A 24,078-nucleotide genomic window follows, 5' to 3' on the forward strand; every position below is an offset into this window, starting at 1 on the left:
TTGCTGGCAGTGGGGGACCCTGGGCGCAACCTGTGGGATCGCCTCCCCGTGTTTCGGTACTTGAAGTGAATCAATACGTGGCAAGGAATGTCCGAGCTCTTCCAGGAAAAATCGGAGCCTGTTAGCACTGGAAGGGACCCCCGGCCCTCATCAAGCCCAACCGGCTCATTTTACTGATATGGAAACTGAGGTCCAGAGCCACAGACTGACTTGCCCCAAATCACCAAGTGAGTTAACAGCAGACTTGGGACCAGAGCATAGGGGGGCCTGTCCAGGGCTTCCCACAAGTCCTCCCTTCCTCTTCTTTCATCTTGCTGTACTACCCATTGCTGCGATTGTTAAGAGTACATTTCGAATGGAGCCTGCTTTATAACGTGTGAATCCCACATGAGGCCAGTGTCATCCTTTGAATGTTTCCCTGTCTCATATGAGAAACTCCAAGCTGGCCTCAGCTCGAATGGCTGAAGTGGGAGAAGAAGGCCAAACAGCAGGGAATAATGTGGCTAGGGCATTTGGGAGTTAAGGAAATAGCGGTGTATGGTGGAAGTCGGAGGCCTAGCGGGTAGGTTGAGTGGTTTCCTGTTTGAGTGTCACCTAGAGGTGTCCAGGCACCAGAGATTTTCCAGCTGCATTCAAATTGGCAGGGAAGCTTGTTTAAAATGTGTAATCCTGGGCCCCACCCTAGAGGTTCTTACTCACCAGGTGAGTAAGAGGAGCCAGGATTCTGAATTCAGTCTCAGCAGATGTGACGTTGGTTGTGCAGGAGGTGCCCTGTGGGTTACACATGCCCTGTGGGTTACACAGGCCAGGAGTGGGAGCACAAGGGTGTGTCTGTGTTCTCCAGTGTTTGGGCCAGAGTGTGGACTCAAGATCACCTAGGTAGGTGAATATGGAAGAGTTTGCTGTGTCTGAGATCATTTACTGTAAAGATTCACCTACTCTAAGGACATGGTATTGAGACACAGCCTTAGGGCCGGGTAGATAGAGCTGGAATTTGCAGAGCGACCAAACCCACAGGTGCTTAGCTTTTGGGTGATGGCATGACAGTGGTTTTTTTCTCTATGTGGCTCTTGTTTTAGGTGGGGCTTAGTATTTCTCTTTGCACATACATCTGCCTCTCCTTTGGCCTCCACTTCTCCTTTGTGATGGCTTTGTGCACATGCATCCCTTTAACTTTTCCTAAAATGCATTTGTAGAACTCATCTTGATGTAAATTACCGTGCGCGGGGATTTGTACACAGCGATCAAGCCTGAGCACATTTTGCTCCAATCTCCCGTGTATGGGAGGTTCTTTTTTTTTTTTTTTAGGATTTTATTTATTCATGAGAGACACACAGAGAGAGGCAGAGACATAGACAGAGGGAGAGGCAGGCTCCCCACAGGGAGCTCAATGCAGGACTTAATCCCTGGACTGGGATCACGCCCTGATGAAGGCAGATGCTCAACTGCTGAGTCACCCAGGTGTCCCACATATGGGAGGTTCTTACTTTGATTTTGTGGCTGCTGGCAGTGAAGTTACGCTCAGACATAAGATTAGGGGGCCTCTATGCCTCTATAGTGTGTTGTCAGAGTCAAGATAGGTGATTAAGATGTAAGGTTGAGTCTGTGTCTCAGAGCAAACCATTGTGGTGGTCCTTCATTTAGATCTGGTTTGAGTCTGGAGCTTCTTTATCAAAGTGCACCACCCTCCCCGTGTTCCCTGCCCAAGGTCCCAGGTAACAGATGTCCTGGCCCAGCTACGCCCTATATGCTCCTGCTCTCATGTGCTCTCAGCTTTCCAAAACTTTGCTCTCTGGGCTCCAACTCCAACGTATATTTTTGTAACGTTTGCTTTCATGCGTTGACTTGGTTATGTGGCTAAAACCAAACCTACTTTTTCCAGTCTCTTCTAGAATGAGACTCGAGAATTTCAGACTTTGCATGTGACTCGTTTTCTATGAAGAACAGATGGCAGGTTTAATTTTGTAGAAAGAAAATTAGAAACCAGTGAAATCTTACGTGATTTCGCATTAGTACCCAAACCAAATATATTGAAAAGCATTTAGAGCTGTTCCTAGTTACAGATCTACTGGTGGCCATGAGAAATTCTCAGGGCTTTCTCTAACAAGGACTACCACCAACTCCTGGTTTACTTTTCTGTGCCTCCCACCCCCCACAGTCTGTTCTGAATCTTTCTTCATTTAATCTATTTATTTTTATTTATTGAGAAAGCAGTAGTGTAACCATCATTGGACTTTTTTTTTTTTAATTACAAGAAAATCCACCCTGGGTCCAGCTTCAGTAACATATCGCATGTTTTCATTTTTCCATAGCCCCTTCCAGGTTTTGTTTAGCATATATGCCTACAGAATCTTTACATAATTATAATCAGGGTATAGTTACAAGTTTGTCTTTGGCATTTTTCACTTAATATTATACTACAGGACTCCATGTTGCTCTGTATTGCTCATGGTTTTGATGTTTCACTGAGTCTATCAAGCCCTGGTTTGTTCTACTGTCCTTCTATTTTGGTCATACGTATTCATCCCCTTAACAACATTATGATGAAATAAGGCGGCCACAGCTGCCCGGATTTTTGCTTCCTCTACTCCTCTCGGAGCTCACACACTGTCCCTGTGAACCTCCTATTCTCTCAGCCCATCCTGTTTGAGGGAGACCTTGGTTCTCTGGTTATGCAGACTGTGGTCAACTGTCATCTCCCTGAATCCTGGAGCCCTGGACTCCCCTCAACCCGAGGCTTATGCCAAGTCTGGACCACTTTGGTCATCCCAAGCGCTGCTTTCTCTCCTACAAATCTTGTGCCAAAGGCAGACCCAGCTACCTTCCCATTAACTTGGTTACCACCCTTGACATTATAATGTTTGTAATCATTTAGATATCATTTAGGATTCTTCACTGCAAGCAACAGAATTTACTGAAACTAGCCTGGGAAGCAGGTGGGCACTGAGGCATGCCAGAGAGCAAAAGAAATGGTCTCACAGCATAAGCAGTGGGGTCAGGATGAAAGACTCAAAGCCATTTGTGGTCTCTTGGCCCCTTTACTGGGTATTCAAATTTCAGGGAGGGAACGTCTGATTGGCCCACATTGCTTACCTTGGCTTCTGCTGTCAGGGTCTCTGAATACATTCCCACCACAATTCATCCAGTGTGGAGGGGTGATTTCCTAAAGGACCCAAGGAAAGGGAAATGACTGCCAGGCTGCCCTACACACATGTATTACTGTTGATATACATTTACACAAAAATCCCTGCCCAATATTAACTTCCGTACAACTGATCCCAAAGTGTTGTTAGTTATAGCGTCCAGCTCCAAACCCAAAGTCTTTGGGGGATTTCAGTTCTCCCTCTGGTTCTGCTACCCCCTCTTCTTATGCGTGGCCCAAGTTGAGTTAAATAGGAATGTAACCACCCTATTTCCCTCACTTCTCTGAATGCCTTCCCTTTTTTCTGCTCCCTGGCTCATGCCCCAGTATTGACTATTTAGAGAAGCACCATAATATCAAATGGTCACTTTTAAATGAGGAAGGGATGATATGAGAAGATCTGAAAGATTTTATCCAAAATACACATTTCTCCCTTGACCCCTGCCTCACTCACATTGTAATCTCTGGGGAAGGGATATGGGATGCCACGTGTACTCTGAAAAGCTCTTTTAGTTCTGTTATCTTCCCCCTACCTCCACCCTGCCCCATCCCTTAGAATCTCCAGTGGAATGGAGCAAACACCAGTTAGGTTGGAGGGTTGGGTCTGCTTCTTACACATTATAAAACTTCGACGAGTGCTATAAGTTCTTCCAAAGGAGGGATGAATGGCGGTCAACCATGCCCTGGCTGGGTGACTGGGAATGTGCTAGATGCTTTACTTCTCACGTTTCATCTACCAAACAACATTGTCAGATCTGCATTACTTCATCTCTCGAATGTATTTTCAAAGCCCATGCTTCATCCACTAGGGCGCTCTGTACCTCAACGACCACATCTGTATAATGGAAATAAAAATCCCTGAAATGAATCTTGTATCAGATTGGAGCTTCATTCAAGCGGTTCAGGCAGATAAAGGATATTTTGCTCTTCCTATTACCTCTTCTTTCTGTAAGCCCCCAGTTTATCTCTCCCCTTCTTTCCCTGGCAGGTCTTACCTCTTTTATACAAGGCTGAGGCCATCCGATATGGGCTGTAACACCCACTCCTTTCCTTACAGCAGAATATGGCTTTCTGTCCGGAAGATCAAGTGTCAACTGTTGTTTACATTTCAATCTAATACTTAAAGAGAGATATCTGTAAATATGTTTATTCTTCATATACTTTTTCTACCTCTTGTTTGTTTTTTGTTTTTTTTTTGTTTTTTTTTTTTGCTAATATAGAGAGCTGTCACTTTAACACATGTAAATCAACCTCATTCTAGCAGATACATTGCATTTTGTTGTTTGGATGGATCAGATTTCATTTAGCCAGGTTCCTCTGAATGGATATTTTAGGTGGTCTCCAGATTTTTTTGGTTTTACTTTTTACAACAAATGATGCAATAAAAGTCATTATATGTACAACCTCACACACAGATTTTGAGTAAATCCATAGGGTGAACCCCTAGAAGCAGAGCCACTGGGCTCAAGGGTATGTGCATTTAAAATCGTGATACGTGTTGCAAAGTGCCCTCCCAAGAGGTTGCCTGGATTTAGACTCCCATCAGCAGTGAACGTTCTTGTCACATCAGTGTTGTCAAACTTGATATTCTCTGCCAATCTAATGGGTATGAAATGGAATTCTGTTGTTTAATTTTGCATTTGCTTGATCATATGTGATGTTCAGTTTCCATACGTTGTATTTATTTCCCTGTTGTGTTGGTCAGCCCAGGCTGCTATGACAAAATGCCACTGCCCAGGGGGCTTAAACACCAGGCATTTATCTGTCACTGCACTGGAGGCTGAGAAGTCTGGAATCAAGATTTGGTTGCTCACAAAGGCTCTCTTTCAGCCTCGCAGACACTGGCTTCTCACTATGTCTTCAGGTGGTAGAGAGAGAGAGAGAGATTCCTGGTCTTTCTCCCTCTTCTTGTAAGGACATGAATCCCATCATGGAGTCTCACCCACATGGCATCATCTAAACCCAAGGAACTCCTGAGGCTCTACCTCCAAATACCATTGCATTGGAGGGCAGGGCTTCAACATTTGAATTTTGCAAGGGATACAAACATTCAGTCCCTGCTGACTATAAACCCTCTCATGCCCTTTGTCCCTATTTCCATTGGGTTGTTTGAGTTTTTCTGATTGATGGGTTAGAAATCTTTGGAAGGGATGAGGAACAGTTTAGGGTGCTTTTTTAGAAGTGTCTTAGATTTTCTACTTCGGTCTTTTTTTTTTTTTAAGATTTTATTTATTTATTCATTAGAGACACAGAGAGAGAGAGGCAGAGACACAGGCAGAGGGAGAAGCAGACTCCCCGCGGAGAGCCTGATGCGGGATTTGATCCCAGGACCTTGGGATCACGACTCGAGTCAAAGGCAGACGCTCAACTGCTGAGCCACCAGGCGTCCCTCAGCTTCGGTCTTAACAGGACATGTGTATATTGGGGAAGGAGCAATGTGCTGGCAGGTGACAAGGTTTTAAGGTTCTAGTCTTTCTTTGGTTTTGTCCAATCATGATTTAGTCTTTGGTTTTGATGCTTGTCACTAAGAGGTCCTGCTAGTTAGTCATGATTTGGGGAATGTTGTATCTCAGGAGACGTGAAAGTGTCCCCACCATGCCTCCCAGAAAACTCCTTGACTGTCAGAAAACAAGGGGGGAGTGGGTCACCAGGAGGGTGAGGGAGGAGCGGGAGGAGGATGGGGGTTTGATGCATCCAGGAGGCCCACATCCAAAGCCCCCCTCCCTTTTTTCTGTTTTTTCTTCCTTTCTTTCTCTTTCTTTGCATTTTCCCTCCCTTCCCCTCGCCCTTTTCTTTTGTTTCTGGCTGCGTACTATAAAAATACAATGTTGGAGCTTGTGGTTGGACTCCTACCATGGGGACTGAGATGGAATTTCAAGTCGCTCACCATAATTCAACTATAAATTAGAGAATTCTTATGAATAGAATAGGATGGAATGTGGTTTCATGTTTTCTTCCCCCAGGGACCCTGCCCGATTTGGCAATAGGAAGCTAAATTAAGGGTGGGATTAGCTCTAGGAAGTGGAGTTTTAGTAGAGCCGCATGTCTAATCCAAATGCTAGCGACGGTGCCTTCCTTATCTGTGTCAATGACAAATCAGAAGATCCTGGATAACTGAGATCCCCCGATGTGCCAGACACGTACTTCTGCCTTTGTTTGTTTATCCCAATGATCCTTCTAGAACTATCAACGTAGATTTATTTTGACTCATTTTACTCTTCTATTCTCCACCAAAAACAGGGAGGCAGCATGATGCAGGGGGGCAAAAAAAGAAGGCTGGACTAGGAGTCAGCAGGCTTCAATGTCAGTCCTGTCGGCCTCCTACCAGCTGGATCCTGGGCAAGTCACGCAGCCTCTAGAGGCCCCAGTTCTTTCCTGTAGAAGGGACAAAATAACACCAACCTCTCAGGGTGAATGAGGGGCCCTGTCAAGTGTACCATGGAGCTGATGGTTCCTGTGCTATAGAGCCAGTACCTAAGTGAGGCATTTGCACAAGGCCAGACCCAGAGAAGGTGCTCGGCAAACACCTGTCCCCTTTCCTCCTTGTCCTCAAAGTACTAAACACTATATTAGTTTCCCTGGGCTGTTGTAACAAATGATCATAAACTTAATGGCTTAAAACAACAAAAATTCATTCCTCATGGTTCTGGAGGCCAGAAGTTCAATATCAAGGTGTGACTAGGGCTATACTCCTTCTAGTTACTAGGGGGACATCCTTCCTGCTTCTTCCAGCTTCTGGAGGCTTCCTGCGTTGCTGCTCATGGCTGTATCTCTCCAGTCTGCTCCGGTGGTCACACGGCCTTCTCCTCTCTGTGTTTTCTCTTCTGTGTCTTATAAGAACATTTGTCATTGGATTTAGGGAAACCTACAATGGAAAATCCAGGAGGTTCCCATCTCAAGATCCTTAATCACATGTGGAATGACCCTTTTTCCAAATGAGGTCGTATTCATAAATTCTTGGGATTAGGGCAGGGACATACCTTATAGGGAGGGCCATCATTCAACTCACAACACACACTTTAGGGATTACTTTCTCTCTTTTTTTTTTTTTCCCCAAGATTTTATTTATTTATTCATGAGAGACACAGGCAGAGGGAGAAGCAGGCTCCACACAGGGAGCCTGATTCAGGACTCGATCCCAAGACCCGGATCATGACCTGAGCTGAACGCAGACGCTCAACCACTGAGCCACCCAGGTGCCTATATATTACTTTCTATATCAACCCTGTGGCCTGATGAAGCACATTTTTTCACAACTACTTCAGTGAATCCATGATCAGCTTGATATTTAAAAGTCAGGACAGGGGTGCGTGGGTGGCTCAGTTGGTTAAGCATCTGCCTTCAGCTCTGGTCATGATCTCAGGGTCCTGAGATGGAGCCCCACATCCTGCTCAGCAGGGAGTCTACTTCTACCTCTCCCTCTGCATCCCCCCCCCACCATGCTCTCTTTCTCCAATACAAATAAACAAATAACCAAGACATGTAAGAGAGGGAAGAAAGAACAAAAGCTTTTGTTTTGTTTGTATTTATAAGCAGGTAAAAAGCTTTCTCTCCTGGGTCCCTGATTAGTATTGATGAGTTGAAAGTATTGGCTATTCATGCCCCCATCCCCCTGCTGCTGCTCACATACTGGCCATTAAGGAACTGGAGGCTCCTGTCCCAGGACCATCTGTCTTGCCCTTGCTCTGACCCCATCTCCCGCTGGCTCCACCCCACGGTACCTCCAACCTTCTGCCTTGGCTCTCTGAGTGAACATGGCTCCCAAAGGCTGGCTGTCTGACATCCAGCTCTGGGCTTAACCCTCTGGTTAGATGTTTATTTGCTCCCTGGGTTCCCTCAGCATCACCTCATCCTGCCTTAGCTGCTCCCTGAACCTTCAGGAACTCAACTTAAGCTACAGAGGTCATCCACAGAGCACTCTGCACTGGAATGTAGTCAAAGGAAAATGGCCTCAATTAAACCAGCCCCATGGATTCAGGGTGACTGATTAGCCTGGAGGCAAGGCCTCTAACCTCAGCCTGAGCCCGCACTTTTAGTGACCACAGTGCCAGCTACAGCAGTGACCAACGCTGCCTGAGCACTTACTGCAGGCACGTCAAGTGGGTTTCTTCGTCGAATCCTTACATCCCTCCTCTGAGGGAATCTTTAGGTCCACTCTCAATTCCACGTGGTGTGTGTGAAGGAGCTCTGCCTTCTTGGATTTGTTCCACACAAAGGGGAGGACGATCCCTGGACCTTCTTACAGTGCAGCAGTACTGTGGGGACAGAGAACCCAACCATGAAAAGTCTTTGAGCTTTGGGCCAAAAAATGCTGTCAAAAACCAAGAGCTAAAAAAAAAAAAAAAAAAAAAAAAAAAAAGAAAAAAAGAAAAAAGGCCAAGTTAATCATGGCTTTTTGTACTTCAGATGGAAGTGTGAGGTTCACTGAAAACCTCACGTTCTAAGGAAAGTCATAGTGTTGGTCAGTGTCCCACAGGTAAGGAGGACATTCCAGGAGAAGGATCCAGAAACACAAGGGCAGCTGCCTGCCAGGGGAGAGCAGGGAGTGCTGGGGCTGTGGGCCTGGGAATTGGGTAGACTTGATTTTAAGTCCTGCTGCGGGAGCATGACCGGAGCAGGCCACGCTTTTCGAGCCTCAGTTGGGAAACCTCACCTTGGAGAGTAGTCACCAGGGCCACAGTGAAGTCTGGAGATTACACGTGTTACCTGGTACTGAGTGGGTACCTGACTATTGTTCTGATTCCTCCTCCTAGGCCTTGTTAATCCCCCCACCCCCAGCCAGGGGAGCCAGCCTCCCTAGGAGACTCCACACCCCCCAATCCAGTCCTAGCTGCATAGCGCTCTTCTGCTGGGTGCAGGCCATGGGTGTGCCTCTGGGGTGCTTTTCTCCTGGTCCTCAGGGCGGCCCTCAGCAAGGGGTGTAGCTGGTGCTCAGAGGGTGTCTGTGTAATGAAGAAACACTGCCTATCCCCCCCCGCCCCCCCTCCAGCGCCAAGTCTGCCATAGTCGTTCTCCATGAAATGACCCGTTATACGAATAGGAGCGTAGGATCACTCTCTAGGTAGGACTTTAAGAGTTCCTGACAGTTCTCACTTCTTCTGATTGACCATGGAAGCAGGAAAAATCATGATGGTTCCTAACAAGTGTGTATTGAGTGCCAGGCTCCTTGCTCACACATGTGACCTGACTTAAATTCCTTACGTCCCTGGGAGCCAGGCCCCATCCTCCTTCAGGGCACTGAGGCTCAGAGAGGTTCAGAAACATCCCAGAGACAATGCTAGATGTGGTGGCAGGGGTGTGGCTTCAGGGCCCCGGCCTCTAAACTGGGGTGTGTCCCTGAGTGTGCGGGGGAGTCTGGGCCTCACGGCCTCCCCTGCAGCTTAGGGGAGTCCAGGCCCTGCGGCCTGATGCCCAGGACCTATGTAGGAGGTGAAGGGGGCCTCCTGCGGGGTATGGGCTCAGGGCACCACTGGAGCTCTCCAAGGCCACCGCTGTAGGGGGACAGCTGCGACCCTTGAGCCCTTTGATCTTTGTGTGCCCCTCCCCCTGTTAGAAAAGTCAAAGTTCTGTTTCCTGAGCGTGTGGAAAGGTATAAAGACGAGTGTCATCCAGGCTGGATTATATTCCTGTCGTCTATTATTTTATTTTATTTTATTTATTATTTTTTAAATTTTATTTTATTTTTTAATGTTTTTAATTTTCTTATTTTACTTATTTTATTTTTTATTTTTTATTTATTTTATTTTTTATTTCCTATTTATTTTAGTTTATTATTGTTTTAATTTTATTTATTTTTTATATTTTTATTTTAATTTAATTTATTTTATTTTTATTTCATATTTATTTTTTATATTTTTAATTTTCTTATTTTATTTTATTTTATTTTAATTTCATATTCATTTTATTTATTTAATTTTTTATTTATTTAATTTTATTTTATATTTATTTTTTAAATTTTATTTAATTTTTAATTTTTTATATTTTTAATTTTCTTATTTTATATTCATTCTATTTATTTTATTTATTTATTTTATATTTATCTTATTTATTTAATTTTATTTCTTATTTAATTTTATTTATTTAATTAATTTATTTTTTAACTTAATTTTTGTGTATACTTTCTAACTGGAGTGGGATTGGCCTTTCTTCTGGTTAGGCTGACCCTGTGCCTGCCAGCCCGGGAGCTGGAGCATGGAGCGGGAGCGGGTGTGGGGAGCGGGAGGGGGAGCGGGAACGGGGAGCGGGTGCGGGGAGCGGGAGCGGGGAGCAGGAGGGGGAGGGGGAGCTGGAGCTAGGAGCGGGTGCGGGGAGCGGGAGGGGGGAGGGGGAGCGGGTGCGGGGAGCAGGAGGGGGAGCTGGAGCGAGGAGCGGGTGCGGGGAACGGAAGGGGGAGCTGGATCGGGGAGCGGGTGTGGGGAGCGGGAGGGGGAGCGGGTGCGGGGAGCGGGAGGGGAGCGGGAGCCGGTGCGGGGAGCGGGTGCGGAGAGCGGAAGGGGGAGCTGGAGCGGGTGCGGGGAGCGGGGAGCGGGAGGGGGAGTGGGAGCGGGAGCAGGGAGCGGTGCAGGGAGCGGGGAGCGGGAGCGGGTGCGGGGAGCGGGAGCGGGGAGCGGGTGTGGGGAGGGGGAGCGGGTGCGGGGAGCGGGTGCGGGGACGGAGCGGGAGGGGGAGCGTGTGTGGGGAGGAGGGGGAGCGGTGAGCGTAGGGGAGCTGGGAGCGGGAGCGGGATGGGAACGGGTGTGGGAGGAGGGGGGGGAGCGGGAGCGGAAGGGGGATCTGGAGCGGGAGCGGAGGGGAGCTGGTGCGGGAGGCAGTGAGGGGGAGCGGGAAGCGGGAGGCGGAAGGGGTAGCTGGAGCGGGTGCGTGGGAGCGGGTGTCGGGTGCGGGGAAAGGCACGGGGGGGGGGAGGGGGAGTCGGGGAGGCGGGTGCGGGGAGCGGGAGCGGGGAGCGGGAGGGGGAGTGGGAGCGGGAGCAGGGAGCGGTGCAGGGAGCGGGGAGCGGGAGCGGGAGCGGGGAGCGGGAGCGGGGAGCGGGTGTGGGGAGGGGGAGCGGGTGCGGGGAGCGGGTGCGGGGAGCGGGAGCGGGAGGGGGAGCGTGTGTGGGGAGGAGGGGGGGGAGCGGGGAGCGGAAGGGGGAGCTGGAGCGGGAGCGGGAGGGGGAGCGGGTGCGGGGAGCAGGGAGGGGGAGCGGGAGCGGGGAGCGGAAGGGGTAGCTGGAGCGGGTGCGGGGAGCGGGTGCGGGTGCGGGGAGCGGGAGGGGGAGCGGGAGCGGGTGCCCGCGCGCCCTAACCGGCCCCTGTCTCCGCAGGTCCCGCAGCGGACGGCGGCCCAGGGCGGCCCCGAGGACGGCGGCGGCGGCGGCGGCGGCGTGTGGGGCGCCTGGGGGCCGTGGTCCGCCTGCTCCCGCAGCTGCAGCGGCGGCGTGATGGAGCAGACGCGGCCCTGCCTGCCCGGCTCGGCCCGCGCGCGGGGGGCCCTGCGACCCGGGGCGCCGCCGCGCGCCTTCGCGGGCCACGTGGTGTCGGCCGTGCGCACCTCCGTGCCGCTGCTCCGCGGCCGCGACCCCGACCCCGACCCCGACCCCGACCCCGACCCCGGGGAGCCGCGCGCCCGCCCCCGCCCCCGCCCCCGCCCCGACCGCCTCCGCCACGGCCCCGCGCAGCGCGGCAGCCGCCACCCGCAGGCCCCCCGCGACCCCGCGGCGGACAGGAGGTACGCGCCCCGCCCCGGGACCCCGCCCCCGCCCCCGCCCCTGGCACCCCCCCCCCCGCCCCCCCAATCCCCGGATGGACCAGAGGTGCCGCACGCTGCTCTGAGACCCTGCACCCTGCGGCGCTCTGAATGCATTGCTTTCCTGCTCGGGAGGGATTATTTTATTTTATTTTATTTTATTTTATTTTATTTTATTTTATTTATTTATTTTATTTATTTTATTTATTATTTATTTTATTTTATTTTATTTTATTTATTTTATTTTATTTTATTTTATTTTTTATTACTTTATTTTATATTATTTTATTTTATCATTTTATTTTATTTTTTATTATTTTATTTTATATTATTTTATTTTATTATTTTATTTTATTTTATTTATTTTATTTTATTTTTTATTACTTTATTTTATATTATTTTATTTTATCATTTTATTTTATTTTTTATTATTTTATTTTATATTATTTTATTTTATTATTTTATTTTATTTTTTTACATTTTTTACATTTTATTTATTTATTTTATTTATTTTTTATCTTATTTTATTTTTTATTTTATATCTTTACATTTATTTTATTTTATTTTTTCATTTTATATTTATTTATCTTATTTTGTTTATTTTATTTATTTTATTCTTTTACATTTTTTACATTTTATTTCTTTATTTTATTTTACTTTTTATTTTTTATAAAGATTTCATTTACTTATTCACGAGAGACACACAGAGAGAGAAAGGCAGAGATGTAGGCAGAGGGAGAAGCAGGCTCCAGGCAGGGAGCCCAATGTGGGACTTGATCCTGAGACCACAGATCACGCCCTGAGCCAGGAGCAGGTGTTCAACTGCTGAGCCACACAGGCATCTTTTATTTCATTTTTTGTATATTTTTTTATTGGAGTTCGATTTGCCAGCGTATAGCATAACACCCAGTGCTCATCCCGTCAAGTGGAGTCTTAGCTCCGCGTATTTCCTTCCACCTTTTATTTTGCAGCCCTTTGGAGCATTGAGGCCACCCCCACCCCACTCTGTGTTTCGGAATAGGCTTCAAAGTGAGGCCAATTCTGAGAAGGCCCTTTGGCGTCAACCTTAGGGCAGCCCGTGGAGGCATGAAAGAGGGCGGACCCAGGGGACACCTCCTTTGGTTGGGGCCGTGCACCCTGGGTGTAAGGGGGGAAGGAAGACCCCTGAGATCCCTGGGTGCAGGTCACGTGTGTGAGCAGAGGACGCAGGATGAGGGGCCTTCCCATCTCGGACTTCTAGAGCCTCAAATCCTTGGACACTTGAATGTCTGAGTCATCTATGTTCCCAGTTGGTTTCAGGGTTCTGTGAAGTTTTCTTGAAAGTTTCTCCTGAGAATTGGGAGGGAACACGCAGCTTTGAGCATGTGTCTAATTAGGGTCCTAGATTTTTAAGAGTCTGTTACGTAGCAGCATCTAGAATCTCAACAGTTGTTTGGGTCTCAAAGGCCTCCGGTGGCTAGGCCCGCGTGAATGTGCCAGACTTGGTGGTGCCCGTGGCAGAAGTAGCGATGTCAGGGACTTAGCCAGTATTTACCCATGACTCACCTTCATTCCCAAGTATTCGTTGAGGGCTCCTAGGCTCACGGTAGATGGCGAGAGCGTCTTTATACCAAAGCAGTAGCGACAATAAATGAACATTTACAGGAGGAACATATGCTCTCTGTGCTTCAGAAATGTATGCTTTGGTCATTAAGCCAAGTTAGTGCCCATCCCAGGCAGGGCAGGTGGGGTGAGCTATCAGGTGGGCTGCCCTGCCCCTCTTGCCCCTTGTGGTTCAGACATCAGCCTGGATGACCACCTCCCACTGTGGCTGTTGCTTCAGTGCTGCCCCTGCCAGCCCCCCAGAGGTGTAGAGGAGATGCAGCCCAGCCGCCCTCCCCCGCCCCATGCTCTTGACATGGTCAGTAGAGGTTCAGAGAGGACCATTTCACAGGGAGGGTGCTTGAGCTGAATTCCGAAGGATAAACCGAGGTTGGGCGGGAAGAAGGAGGGAAGAGCTGTGAGTTCTGAGGCCGTGTCATGGCCATGTCAGGGGGAGGGGAAAAAGAGATAAGCTGGGAGGATGCTTCTTCCTTCCTTGTATCTGACCACGACCCCATAAGAGCATAGCTCCCCATTCCTTTACCTGAAATCCTTATGGCCAGTGCATTTTAGAATTCAGAACTCAGATGTTTTAAAAGGTAACTCAAGGCCTATTTCACAGGTTACTGGCATTCCCTCTGTGGTATGGGGCAGCGTCCCATAATCAGCGGCATTATTACTTCTGCAGTGAAACATTTGGAAGTTCATATTAAGTAGGATGAAAAAGATGAGAGTAGTCGTGTGTCCATTAAGGTCAGGTGTGCTGCCCAGTGAATTGTGATAGCACACCGACAAAAACACGAGGAGGAAAGGGAAGACAAAGACTTGGTTTTCAAAACTGCCCGTTGGAGATTTGCAGATTTTAAGAGCTAAGGTCTGCTGCTGAATGCCGGTTGTGTACCAGGCACTGTTCTCGTCACGTTACCCTGACAACACTGTGAGACAAGGCTAATATCATCCTCATTTTAAAAGTGAGAAGAAGAAGGCTTAGAGAAGTGGAGAAACTTGCCCAGAGCGACAGAGTCAGTGTGTAAGGAGCTGGGATTCGAACCCCATGACCCCATGAGGTAGCTGTTACACAAGCAATCCGAGGGCCGACGAGATTAAAGGGTTCCCAGGGCCCTAGAGCCCTGGAAGAGCTAAGAGGTGAAAGTGCCGCTGGCTCCCAGATCCCTGGAGTTGTCAGGGGCTTCTCTCACCACCGCTGTGGTCGAGAACCTCAAAAGAGCTGCCCAGGGAACAGGGTCTAGTTGGCCACAGGCCTGCACTGCAGGCGTTCTGGCCCGTGTGTTTTGGCAGCAGGAATTTTTTTTCTCCTTATGTATTGACAAGGGGCCAGTTACTGTTTACTATGAAGTTCCTACAAGTTTTTATCATGTTCTTGTAATCTGACAGTTTCAGATGGAACCGTGCAAATATTAGGCCAGGAGGCCTGTGCTGCTGACAAGTGTCACACTCTTCCCGGCCGACGAAAATCACATTTGCTTACATTTATCAGTCATTAGGAGCTTGTATAGTGTATGTGACCCCCGAAGAAATGTCAGTGTGTCCGCTGGATGGCTGGCTGCCCCACTTTCTGTTTCAGGTTTGAGGTTTGAGGCAAAGGATGTTAAGGTTTAGATGTTTAAGAAACTGTTAGGTTGTTATGCTAGGCAACCGAAAACTTAATTGGAGCCAGATAACAAATAAAATAGTACTATTTAACCTTCCAACAAATATTTATTAAGTATTTACTATGTAGTAAGGTCCTGGGACAGACACAAAGGTGAATAAAAGCCAGGTTGGAGGCTGAAGGCTCTTACTAACAGGCTGGAGCAGCTGTTTGCAAACTTCGTATAATTTTTTTTTTTTTTTTTTCAGCATGAGAGCCCTTTCTGTAAAATCATCGTCCCCCAGGATGTGGCTCAGTTTGTCACAGAGGGCCTGCAACGGGCCAGTGATTTTCAACCTTGGCTGACCGACGGTTAGAGCCTTCTGTCCGTCGTTTAGAAATCTTGACATCCTGGTCACATCCCAAACCAATATCTGAGTCTCTAGGGGTTGCCGTCCAGCTGGGGTGGGGAACCACGGGTTCGGAAGTACCTCTTTGGAACCTTAGAGTTCGATGGGGAAAAAACTTTGGAAATTGAATAATGTCTAGTAGAATTTTCTAGATTCGGTGAGCACACATCAGAATCACTGGCAGTGGGGGGTGGGGAGGCTTATTCAGAGAGGAGTTGCCCAGTGCCGACCATCTCCCCTGCCTACTGGGAATGCTGCTGTGTAGGTTTGGGGTGTGCCCCAGGTAGCCTCATGTTAGGTGATTCTTTTCTTTTTCTTTTTTTTTTTTTTTAAGATTTTATTTATTTATTTATGAGACACAGAGAGAGAGAGAGACAGAGAGAGGCAGAGACACAAGCAGAGGGCGAAGCAGGCTCAATGCAGAGAGCCCGATGTGGGACTCGATCCCGGGACTCCAGGATCAGGCCCTGGGCTGAAGGCAGCACTAAACCACTGAGCCACCCAGGGATCCCCATGTTAGGTGATTCTGATATATTCCAGAGCTGGAGAACCACTGATTTAGAAGGTCAGAATACACATGCGTGCGAACGCCTTCCCTGTAAGACAGTGTGATGAAATAGTAATAGTAATGATGCTGGCTGGTGTTCTAGACCATGGCTTACAAGCAGGGACTACATCGAATGCCTTGTAACATCGATAGTTCATGAAACCCTGACGCAGGTGCATATATTCCCATTTTACAGGTGAGAAAACTGAGGCCAGGAGGAATAGAGTGACTTGCTCAAAATCACCCGCTTCGGGAGCAACAGAACCAGGATTCTAAGGAAGTCTGTTGGAGGCTGGCACTCAACAGACTTGATACTCATTTCTTTTCGCCAAAATGGGTATTTTGAAAGTGAAGCTGCTCACTTTCAGCAGATGTCAGAGAAGCTGCTTGCCAGGTTGGGTAGTTGGAGCCACATCTTAGAAAGTGGATGGGATTTGGGAATCCAGGCTAAAAATGAACTGTGTCTCTTCCTTGCAGGGGTCAGCTCTCATAGCCAGGAAAATCTTTGCGGCAAGGGGTTCCAAAAATTTTGGGATCCACAGTCCCTGTCCTTGGGGGCCCAACACTGTAGTGGTGGATGAGTGGCAGACACACAGATTGCTGCATGTGCTGGGAAGCAGCAGAGATAGGGCCAGAGCCTGGAACACAGGAAATCCTCGAGGGATGGAGCAGTCAGGGCAGACCGCACAGAGCTGGTGGGATTTGGACTCCACCTTGAAAAATAAGTAAAATGTACTTAGCGGTAATATATTTAGGAGCCTTTTGAGTCTAGTAGCTTCCATATCAGACCCTTTGTCTTTTTAAAACATATACATACTGCAAATCACACTCTCAAAAAGCTTTAGAGATCGTGTCAGTATTGGGGGCCTCTGGGTGTTTCAGTCGGTTGAGCACCTGACTCTCGGTTTCGACTCAGGTCATGACCTCAGGGTCATGGAATCGAGCCCCACATGGGGCTCTGCCCTGAGTGCAGAGTCTGCTTGAGATTCTTTCTCATTCTCTTCCTCCGCCTCTGCTCCACGCCCCCATGTTTTCTCTCTCTCTCTCAAAGAGAGATCTTATTTATTTGAGAGAATGAGCGTGAACAAATGAGAGGGAGAGAGAGAGAGAGAGGGAGAATGGGAGGTAGAGAGGGAGAGCCGGAGTGGGGAGAGGAGGAGAGGGAGAAGCTGACTCCCCGCTGAGCAGGGAGCCTGACACAGGGCTCGCTCCCAGAACCCCTGGCTCATGACCTGAGCCAAAGTCAGGCGCTTAACCAACTGAGCCACCCTGGCGGCCCAGTAAATAAAATCTTAAAAAAAAAAAAAAAAAAAAATCATGTCAGTATTTGTTAGGGGTTTCCCAAGGGTCTGAGCTTAGGAAAGCTAGTTAATTTTTCCGAGCTTCATCTTTCAAATGAGAATAACAACAATCCCCAGCACATGGGATTGCTGAGTGATTAAATGAAATGATGTGATCATATTTCCTGGCCTGTAGTAGGTGCTCAGGAAATTGTAGCTACACCTCCCTTTAGGCCTTGAAAGGCTGACTGTTCACCTGTTAGAGTTCCCATTAGGATTCTGGTTCCTCAGGAAGGGTCAGGTGGAGAGCTTCGGCCACGTAGCAAGACAAGGAGCCAGGAACCCAGGTCTAGTCCAGGAGGGCAGGGCCCCAGGCAGCACAGCCTGAGTGCAGCCAGGATCGTTGGCACCTCGCCCTTGCCCTTTCTTGGCGTGACCAGCTTGGAAAAGGCCTCCACAAAGGGTGGCCTCCCTTTGGGATTTAGTCAGACCGCTGGCAACAACAGAGGCCCTGGACTGGGGGAGCTCACTCTTCGGGTCTTGGCCAACAGTTTCCATGCTGGTACACACCAAGTCCTCCCTCTGTCCATGGCCGAGGCTACGTCCTGGTGATGGCTAACGGGGGAGGGGTGGGGAGAGGCAGGCACTCAGGTGGAGAGCCGGGGCATCTCTGCCACAGGGCAGGCACTCACCTGTGAAATGCAAGGTGCTCCCCAGTAGGAGCCTTTCCCCCCAATTTCTGAAACTGGGTGTCCGCAGGCTGGCGGGAGCTGGAAGGAGCCCCTGTGACTGGGATTTTCCCTCTCGTAGCCCTTAAACCAAATGGATTTCTTCTCATTTCCAACACGTCTGGTGATGATGAAATCCAGAGCGGGTCCTGCTGCCTGGAGTCCAAGGACACAACCTTACGAAAACCTGTCGTAAATGTCTGTCGGCCAGTTTAACTCAGCTTCCACAAAGACAGGATATGAGAATAGAGCCCACTCCTGTTTGAGGATGGTGCCAGCTAACCTTTCCATGGCTCCAGTTTCTGGAAAGCCTGCTAACGGGAGTTCCTCCGCAGTGGGCTTCCTTAGGCTCACCTACACTAGGCCGACGTCCTCATCGTCACACGTGTGAACCTGCTGGAATCTGGGCAATGGGGTGCTTGGTGGCTTTAATTCAGAGATTTTTCAAGGCAGGGAGCACTCCTCCCCTCCCCTGGGAGGCCAACAACACAGCCGCATTGAGAACTTCCATCTGCTGGAGACAGTGGTAGGAGCCAGGGCCAGTGGTGACATGCGGGAGTGGGAGCCAGCACGTCGTGGGGGCCGCAGATTGTATGACAGTGAGGAGTTTGCCCCTGGAGTTGGCATGTCTGGTTTCTCTGCCCAGCCCTGCCGCTTCCTAGACATGTGTCCTGTCTTTCCCCACGGTGGGGGGAGAGTCACACGCCTGCTTCGTGGGGCTGCTGTGAATTGGGAAACTCATCCAAAGTGCTTAAGTGCTGTATGGGGCCGCCCATAAGCACTCCGGAGAGGTGGAAAAGTCACTTCCCTGTGCCAGGCACAGTGGCAGGCGTTTCACGGGTGGCATTTGTCACATCTTCATCACTGTCCAGTGCATCGTATTGTTCCCAGTTCAGGCTGGCAGGTCCGAGGGTCAGAGAGAAACTGTCTAGATCCGGGTCACACAGAAGAAAAGCAGAGAGAGTCGGGCTTTAAACACATCTGTGCTGTGTTAGGGTCCTCTCACACTTGTACCTCTAGAAAGGCTTTTCTTACACTTCTAGAAAGGTGTTTTCAAAACTGAAGGTAACACTCATTGATGAAGCTAAGTTGCATAAACTGATACCTTCCTGAGATGAGGGAAAGCGGGATCTTTCTCCAGTATTTATAGATGCGTGTAACTACACTAAAAATACAGAGTAACACTGAAGTCTCCACCAGGAGCTCCGAGGTTGACGTGGGGAAGCCCAGGGGAAACCAACTAGGGAGAGTCAGCAGCTGGCCAGGCAAAACCTTAACGTAAAGGTACTTGCTTTTATTTTATTTTTTTATTTTATTTTATTTTATTTTATTTTATTTTATTTTATTTTATTTTATTTTATTTTATTTATTATTTTATTTTATTTATTTTATTTTATTTTATTATTTATTTCATTTCATTTTATTTATTTTATTTTATTATTTATTTATTTTATTTTATTTTATTTTTTTATTTTTATTTTTTTTTAAGATTTTTAAAAATATATTTATTCTTGAGAGACACACAGAGAGAGGCAGAGACATAGGCAGAGAGAGAAGCCTGCTCCTTGCCGGGAGCCTGATGCAGGACTCAATCCCAGGACCCCAGGATCACGACCTGAGCCAACGACAGATGCTTAGCTACTGAGCCACCCAAGTGCCCCTGAACTAGGCTTCAAGTAGGGACCATATTCTGGAATGGTTGGTGTCTCTTCGGTCTTTGCTTAAAGTTAGGTTCCCTTTCATCTCTTCCTTCCCTTTATGTTTTGTTTTTATTTATTTATTTATTTATTTATTTTTTTATTGGTGTTCAATTTACTAACATACAGAATAACACCCAGTGCCCGTCTTTAATTTTATTTTATTATTTATTTTATTTTATTATTTAATTTTATTATTTATTTTATTTTATTTTATTTTAATTTTTAAAGATTTTATTTATTTATTCCTGAGAGACACAGAGAGAGAGGCAGAGACCGAGGAAGAGGGAGAAGCAGGCTCCCAGAGGGGAGCCCGATGTGGGACTCAATCCTGGGGTCCTGGGATCACACCCCGAGCCGAAGGCAGACATCCAGCCACTGAGCCACCCAGGTGTCCTAGGTCTTTGCTTTTAAAGGCTGCCTCTGGACCACAGGGCTTCATTAGTAGAGATGGCCTAGCAATTTCCTCTTTGAGTTTTATTTCCATTTTAATTCAGTCAACATCCTTTGTGTATTTGCTGTGAACTGGGCACTGCGCTAACAGTGAATATGTAGGAGAGGGAGGTATGGCTTTCGAGGACCTCGTGTTTACTGACGAGGCTGCCCAGGGATGCCCAGCGTGATGGAGGATGATGACTGTTCCTCTGGGGGGGCGGGGAGCAGAGGGCTGTGGGAGCACAGGTGCAGCTCCTTCTCCGGGAATCAAGGTAACTTGGTGGTGAAGGGTGATTTCCTTAAAGGATGGGCTTGCATTTCTCAGGTGGGAAAGAGCTGGGAAGTACTTTGAGGATGGGGTACATGGCATGGTTTGGTGACACAAGAGGAATGAGAACGTCTCCTTATTCCCGAGGGGCTCAGGCTGGGGGGGTGGAGGAGGAAGACAAGCAGACAGACATTGACCAGCCCAGGGCTCTCTTAAGAGGGATGGCCCTGGCATGGGGAGGAAGGAAAGGGAAAGAGAAGGGGCTGGAGGGGCCAGGGGAGGCTTTGCTGAGCTGAGCTAGGAAGCAGGATGTTAGCAGAGCCCAAGGGTAAGTAAGGAGGGCATGCGTGAGCCTGTCATGGTCTGGAGTCAGAAACAGCCTGATGGGGCTGGAGCACAGGCTGTGAATGAGAGAATGTCCAGGCAAGGCTGGGGAAGCCCAGAGCCTCCTCTCCAGGGAGGACCCATGAAGCAGGACTTGGGGGATTACATTAGAAGGACTTTGAGAAAGATGGTTCCTGTTGCTACAGATGACCAACTCTTTTTCCATTTTAAAGCCCGATGACATCTCCATCGAATAGTCAGCCTGAACCTTCCTTTACTGCCCTTGTCATTTCCAGAATGGCTGTGCCACCCCCCCTCCCCCGCCCCATCTGCATAAATCCCAAGAAACCAGGGTTGGTTTACCGGGGAGCTGAGACTTGCTCCTCGAGTTTTGCCGTAGCCGTGCTCACTTCCTAATGGTGCTGTAACACGTAGCACAGACTCGGTGCTTTAAAACAGCACAAATTGATTTTCCTACAGTCTGGAAGCCAGAAGTCTAAGATCAAGGTGTCAGCAGGGCTGCATTCCTTCTGGGGGCTTCCAGGGGAGGATTCCTTTCCTTCCCTTTCTGATTTCTAGAGTCTGCCTGCCTTCCTGGGCTCTCGGGCCTTTCCTCCCTTCGCCCCACCTCTCATCAACTTCTGGAACTGCCAGCCACCTCTCCTCCTTGTAAGGACGCTTGTGATTACATCACACTCAGATAATCCAGGATTATCTCCTCATCCTGAGATCCTTAATTACATCTGCAAAGTCCCTTTGCCACACAAGGTAACATTCACAGGTTTTGGGGGTTAAGAGGTGGGTGTTTTGGGGTGGCAGGAGAATAATTCAGCCTACCGTGTACTTGCCTCTTTTGGGAGGCCTTAAAAATACCCTAGTAATGGGGCAGTTTCTGTGTCAGCAGGACCACCGGCCACTGCCCCACATCGTGTCTGATAATTTCCATGGGAAATTTAGCAGTACAGTTTCCCGGAAAAAAAAGAAAAGGGAAATCCATCCTTTCTCCACCCCTCCCTTAAGTGTCCTTCTTTGGAGTATTCATCAAGGACAGTGACATTAATAAAATGAGAGGTAATGGTTGCTCGAGGCAGCTGGGGTTGAATAAAGGGCTCTGTAGTCCAAATCTAGAGTTCAGGGTCCAGTTCCCAATTCTCATGAACGCTTTCACCTTTGGGCAGGTCACTTCTCTGGGCCTTCCTTTTCATGTCTGCAAAATAAGGGGGGTCCTGTGGCATCCGTTAAGATCTCCTGCTCGGTACTGGTGCATTCTTGAGGTCCAGTTGCTGTTTTAAATGTTCCCACCACCATCCTGCCATCCAGAGTAACAGCAGGAGAAGAAGGTGGCCGGAAGACACGGCTCTCAGCCACGTTTCCAAACATGCTCAGGAATGCGATGGTTTTTCTTCTCTCTAGATGCATCAAGATCCCTACCCTTCAAACCCCTCTGTTGGGACTTCTGTCTCATAACGTGACTTTTTCTTAAAAGTGCCAGCCACATGTCTGGCCTTCTTTCGGTGGTCCTCCCCCTGGGGCTCGGCCCTTCTCTGTTGAAAGCACTCCCATTTCTTACCTCAGATGGAGGAAGCCCTGGGCTGGGAGTCATTAGACCCCACTTCCTCTCTCTGCTCCATCATCTGCTCACTGGGTGACCTTTGGGAATCACTTAATCTGATCTATAAAATGTGGATGATTGTATGTCCTCTGTCTGCTGCACGGGCCCATTGAGAGGGTCAGATGGGGTAACAGCTGTACATGTACTTTGAAGAACATGAGACATGTTCTAAAACATGAGCTGATTGTTTTATTATCACTGAGCAGCTCATCTTTGGGTTTTAGGGCCTCAAGTCTCCTGCTGTGATTTCTTGTACGCGTGTGCATATGCACGCCTGTGTGTTTGCGTGCATGTGTCTACATGTGTGTGCATGGGTGTGTTTTTGCTGGGAAGGTCCCAGGCTTTACCTACCCTTTCCCGCCTCCCTGGAGAACTCTCCCTGGCTGTGGGTAAGAGTCATTTGTTTTTGTTTTGTTTTGTTTTTTTCTTCAGCTCCTTCTTTCCTGCCACTTTCTTGGAGACTATTTGCATTTCATCATTAATAACTCCGGAGCAATATGTTATTTCTGTCCTGAGGGCCCCTGGAGCCGAGGGGACCCCTTCGTGATGCTGGATAGGAAAACTTGCTGTTAATTAAACTTCACAAAGCCACATGCCACTTTCCTGACCCTCTGTTGTTACCTAGGGAGTCTTGTTATGTCGGGGTGGGGTGGGGGGGCAGAAACCACAGGGCCAGGGGAAGGGAAATCTCTGGCCTTGTCTGCATTTCTCTCTGGAAAACTCCCCAGTGATCCTGGGCAGTGAGCAGAGCAAGCAGGTACATCTGTTTGAAATGCACACTCTGCATTTTTGGTGCTCCTTATTTTCCTCCTGCAGGGAAAGTTTTGTTTCTTTACCTTCCGAAGCAGGATTTCCACTTAGTCCCTGAATTGTTTGACAAGAGGTTACCCGTTGATGCTAACCAGATAAACGGTGTTTTAATGTGCTTTGGTTTCTAAATCAGAAACCTTGGCCCTTTTCAGTGAGAGAGCTTTGTAGCAGAGCCGGGCCCACTGGTATGTACGTTTCTGCCTGTAGGTTAGGAAAGATTGGAGCCAGATTTTAAGCTTGAGTTACTCTGATCTCAGACAAGGCTCCAAAGAGCCCTTGTTCATTTCTTGTGGCATTTCATTAAGTGTCAGAAGTATTTCATTAGTTATCAGAACAAAGATCACATTTGCCATGAGAATGCTGCGTTGAACTTCCTCCAAGTCATTCATAACTCCAGGTTCCAGAAGAAAGATATGATGGGCCATGGAAAAAATCTGACTCCAATATATGTGTCCCAGAAAGGGGATCTCGACTTTGCATTTGGGACCCCTAGGGCTTCTCCTTGGATGCACGCCTGGTGGCAGCTTGAGATGCCTTCGCGTGAGGATGGGATGGGGACACATCCTGGATGCCTGCGTGACTGTGGTCTCCTTCCCAGATCCTCCTCGCACATCGCAGAGCCAGCTGTCATGATGGTAACTGTTTTTATTGCCCCTCCTGTGTGCCACGCCATTTACGTGTGTTGTCTGGGCCCCAACCAGCCCCATTTCACAGTTGAGGACTCCGAGCTGAGGTAGAAAAGTCCCTAGCATCGTGCTCCCAGAAGGAGCAGAGCGGGATCTGGAGGCGTCGTTGTCCGACCCCCGGGTCCCCACTCTTCCCACTGCCACCCCAAGCCCATACACTGGGGCCGGGTGATTTAGCTGGACGTGAGAGGGTTTGGGGCACAGGTGCTGTGGCCTCTCTGTTGGTTCTCGTGGCAAAGT

At 48.4% G+C, this 24,078-nt stretch overlaps 1 protein-coding gene across 1 annotated transcript in view; it reads left to right on the forward strand.

Annotated features, from left to right (window-relative positions):
* THSD4 (thrombospondin type 1 domain containing 4) overlaps positions 1-24,078 on the forward strand; it is a 566,261-nt gene that overhangs the window by 71,038 nt on the left and 471,145 nt on the right. The window contains exon 4 of the mRNA XM_038580863.1: positions 11,448-11,851. Within this exon, the coding sequence (XP_038436791.1) occupies positions 11,448-11,851 (404 nt within the window). The remainder of the gene's footprint in view (positions 1-11,447; positions 11,852-24,078) is intronic.

The sequence above is a fragment of the Canis lupus genome, chromosome 30 (assembly GCF_011100685.1).
Source record: "Canis lupus familiaris isolate Mischka breed German Shepherd chromosome 30, alternate assembly UU_Cfam_GSD_1.0, whole genome shotgun sequence".
NCBI classification, from domain to species: domain Eukaryota; kingdom Metazoa; phylum Chordata; class Mammalia; order Carnivora; family Canidae; genus Canis; species Canis lupus.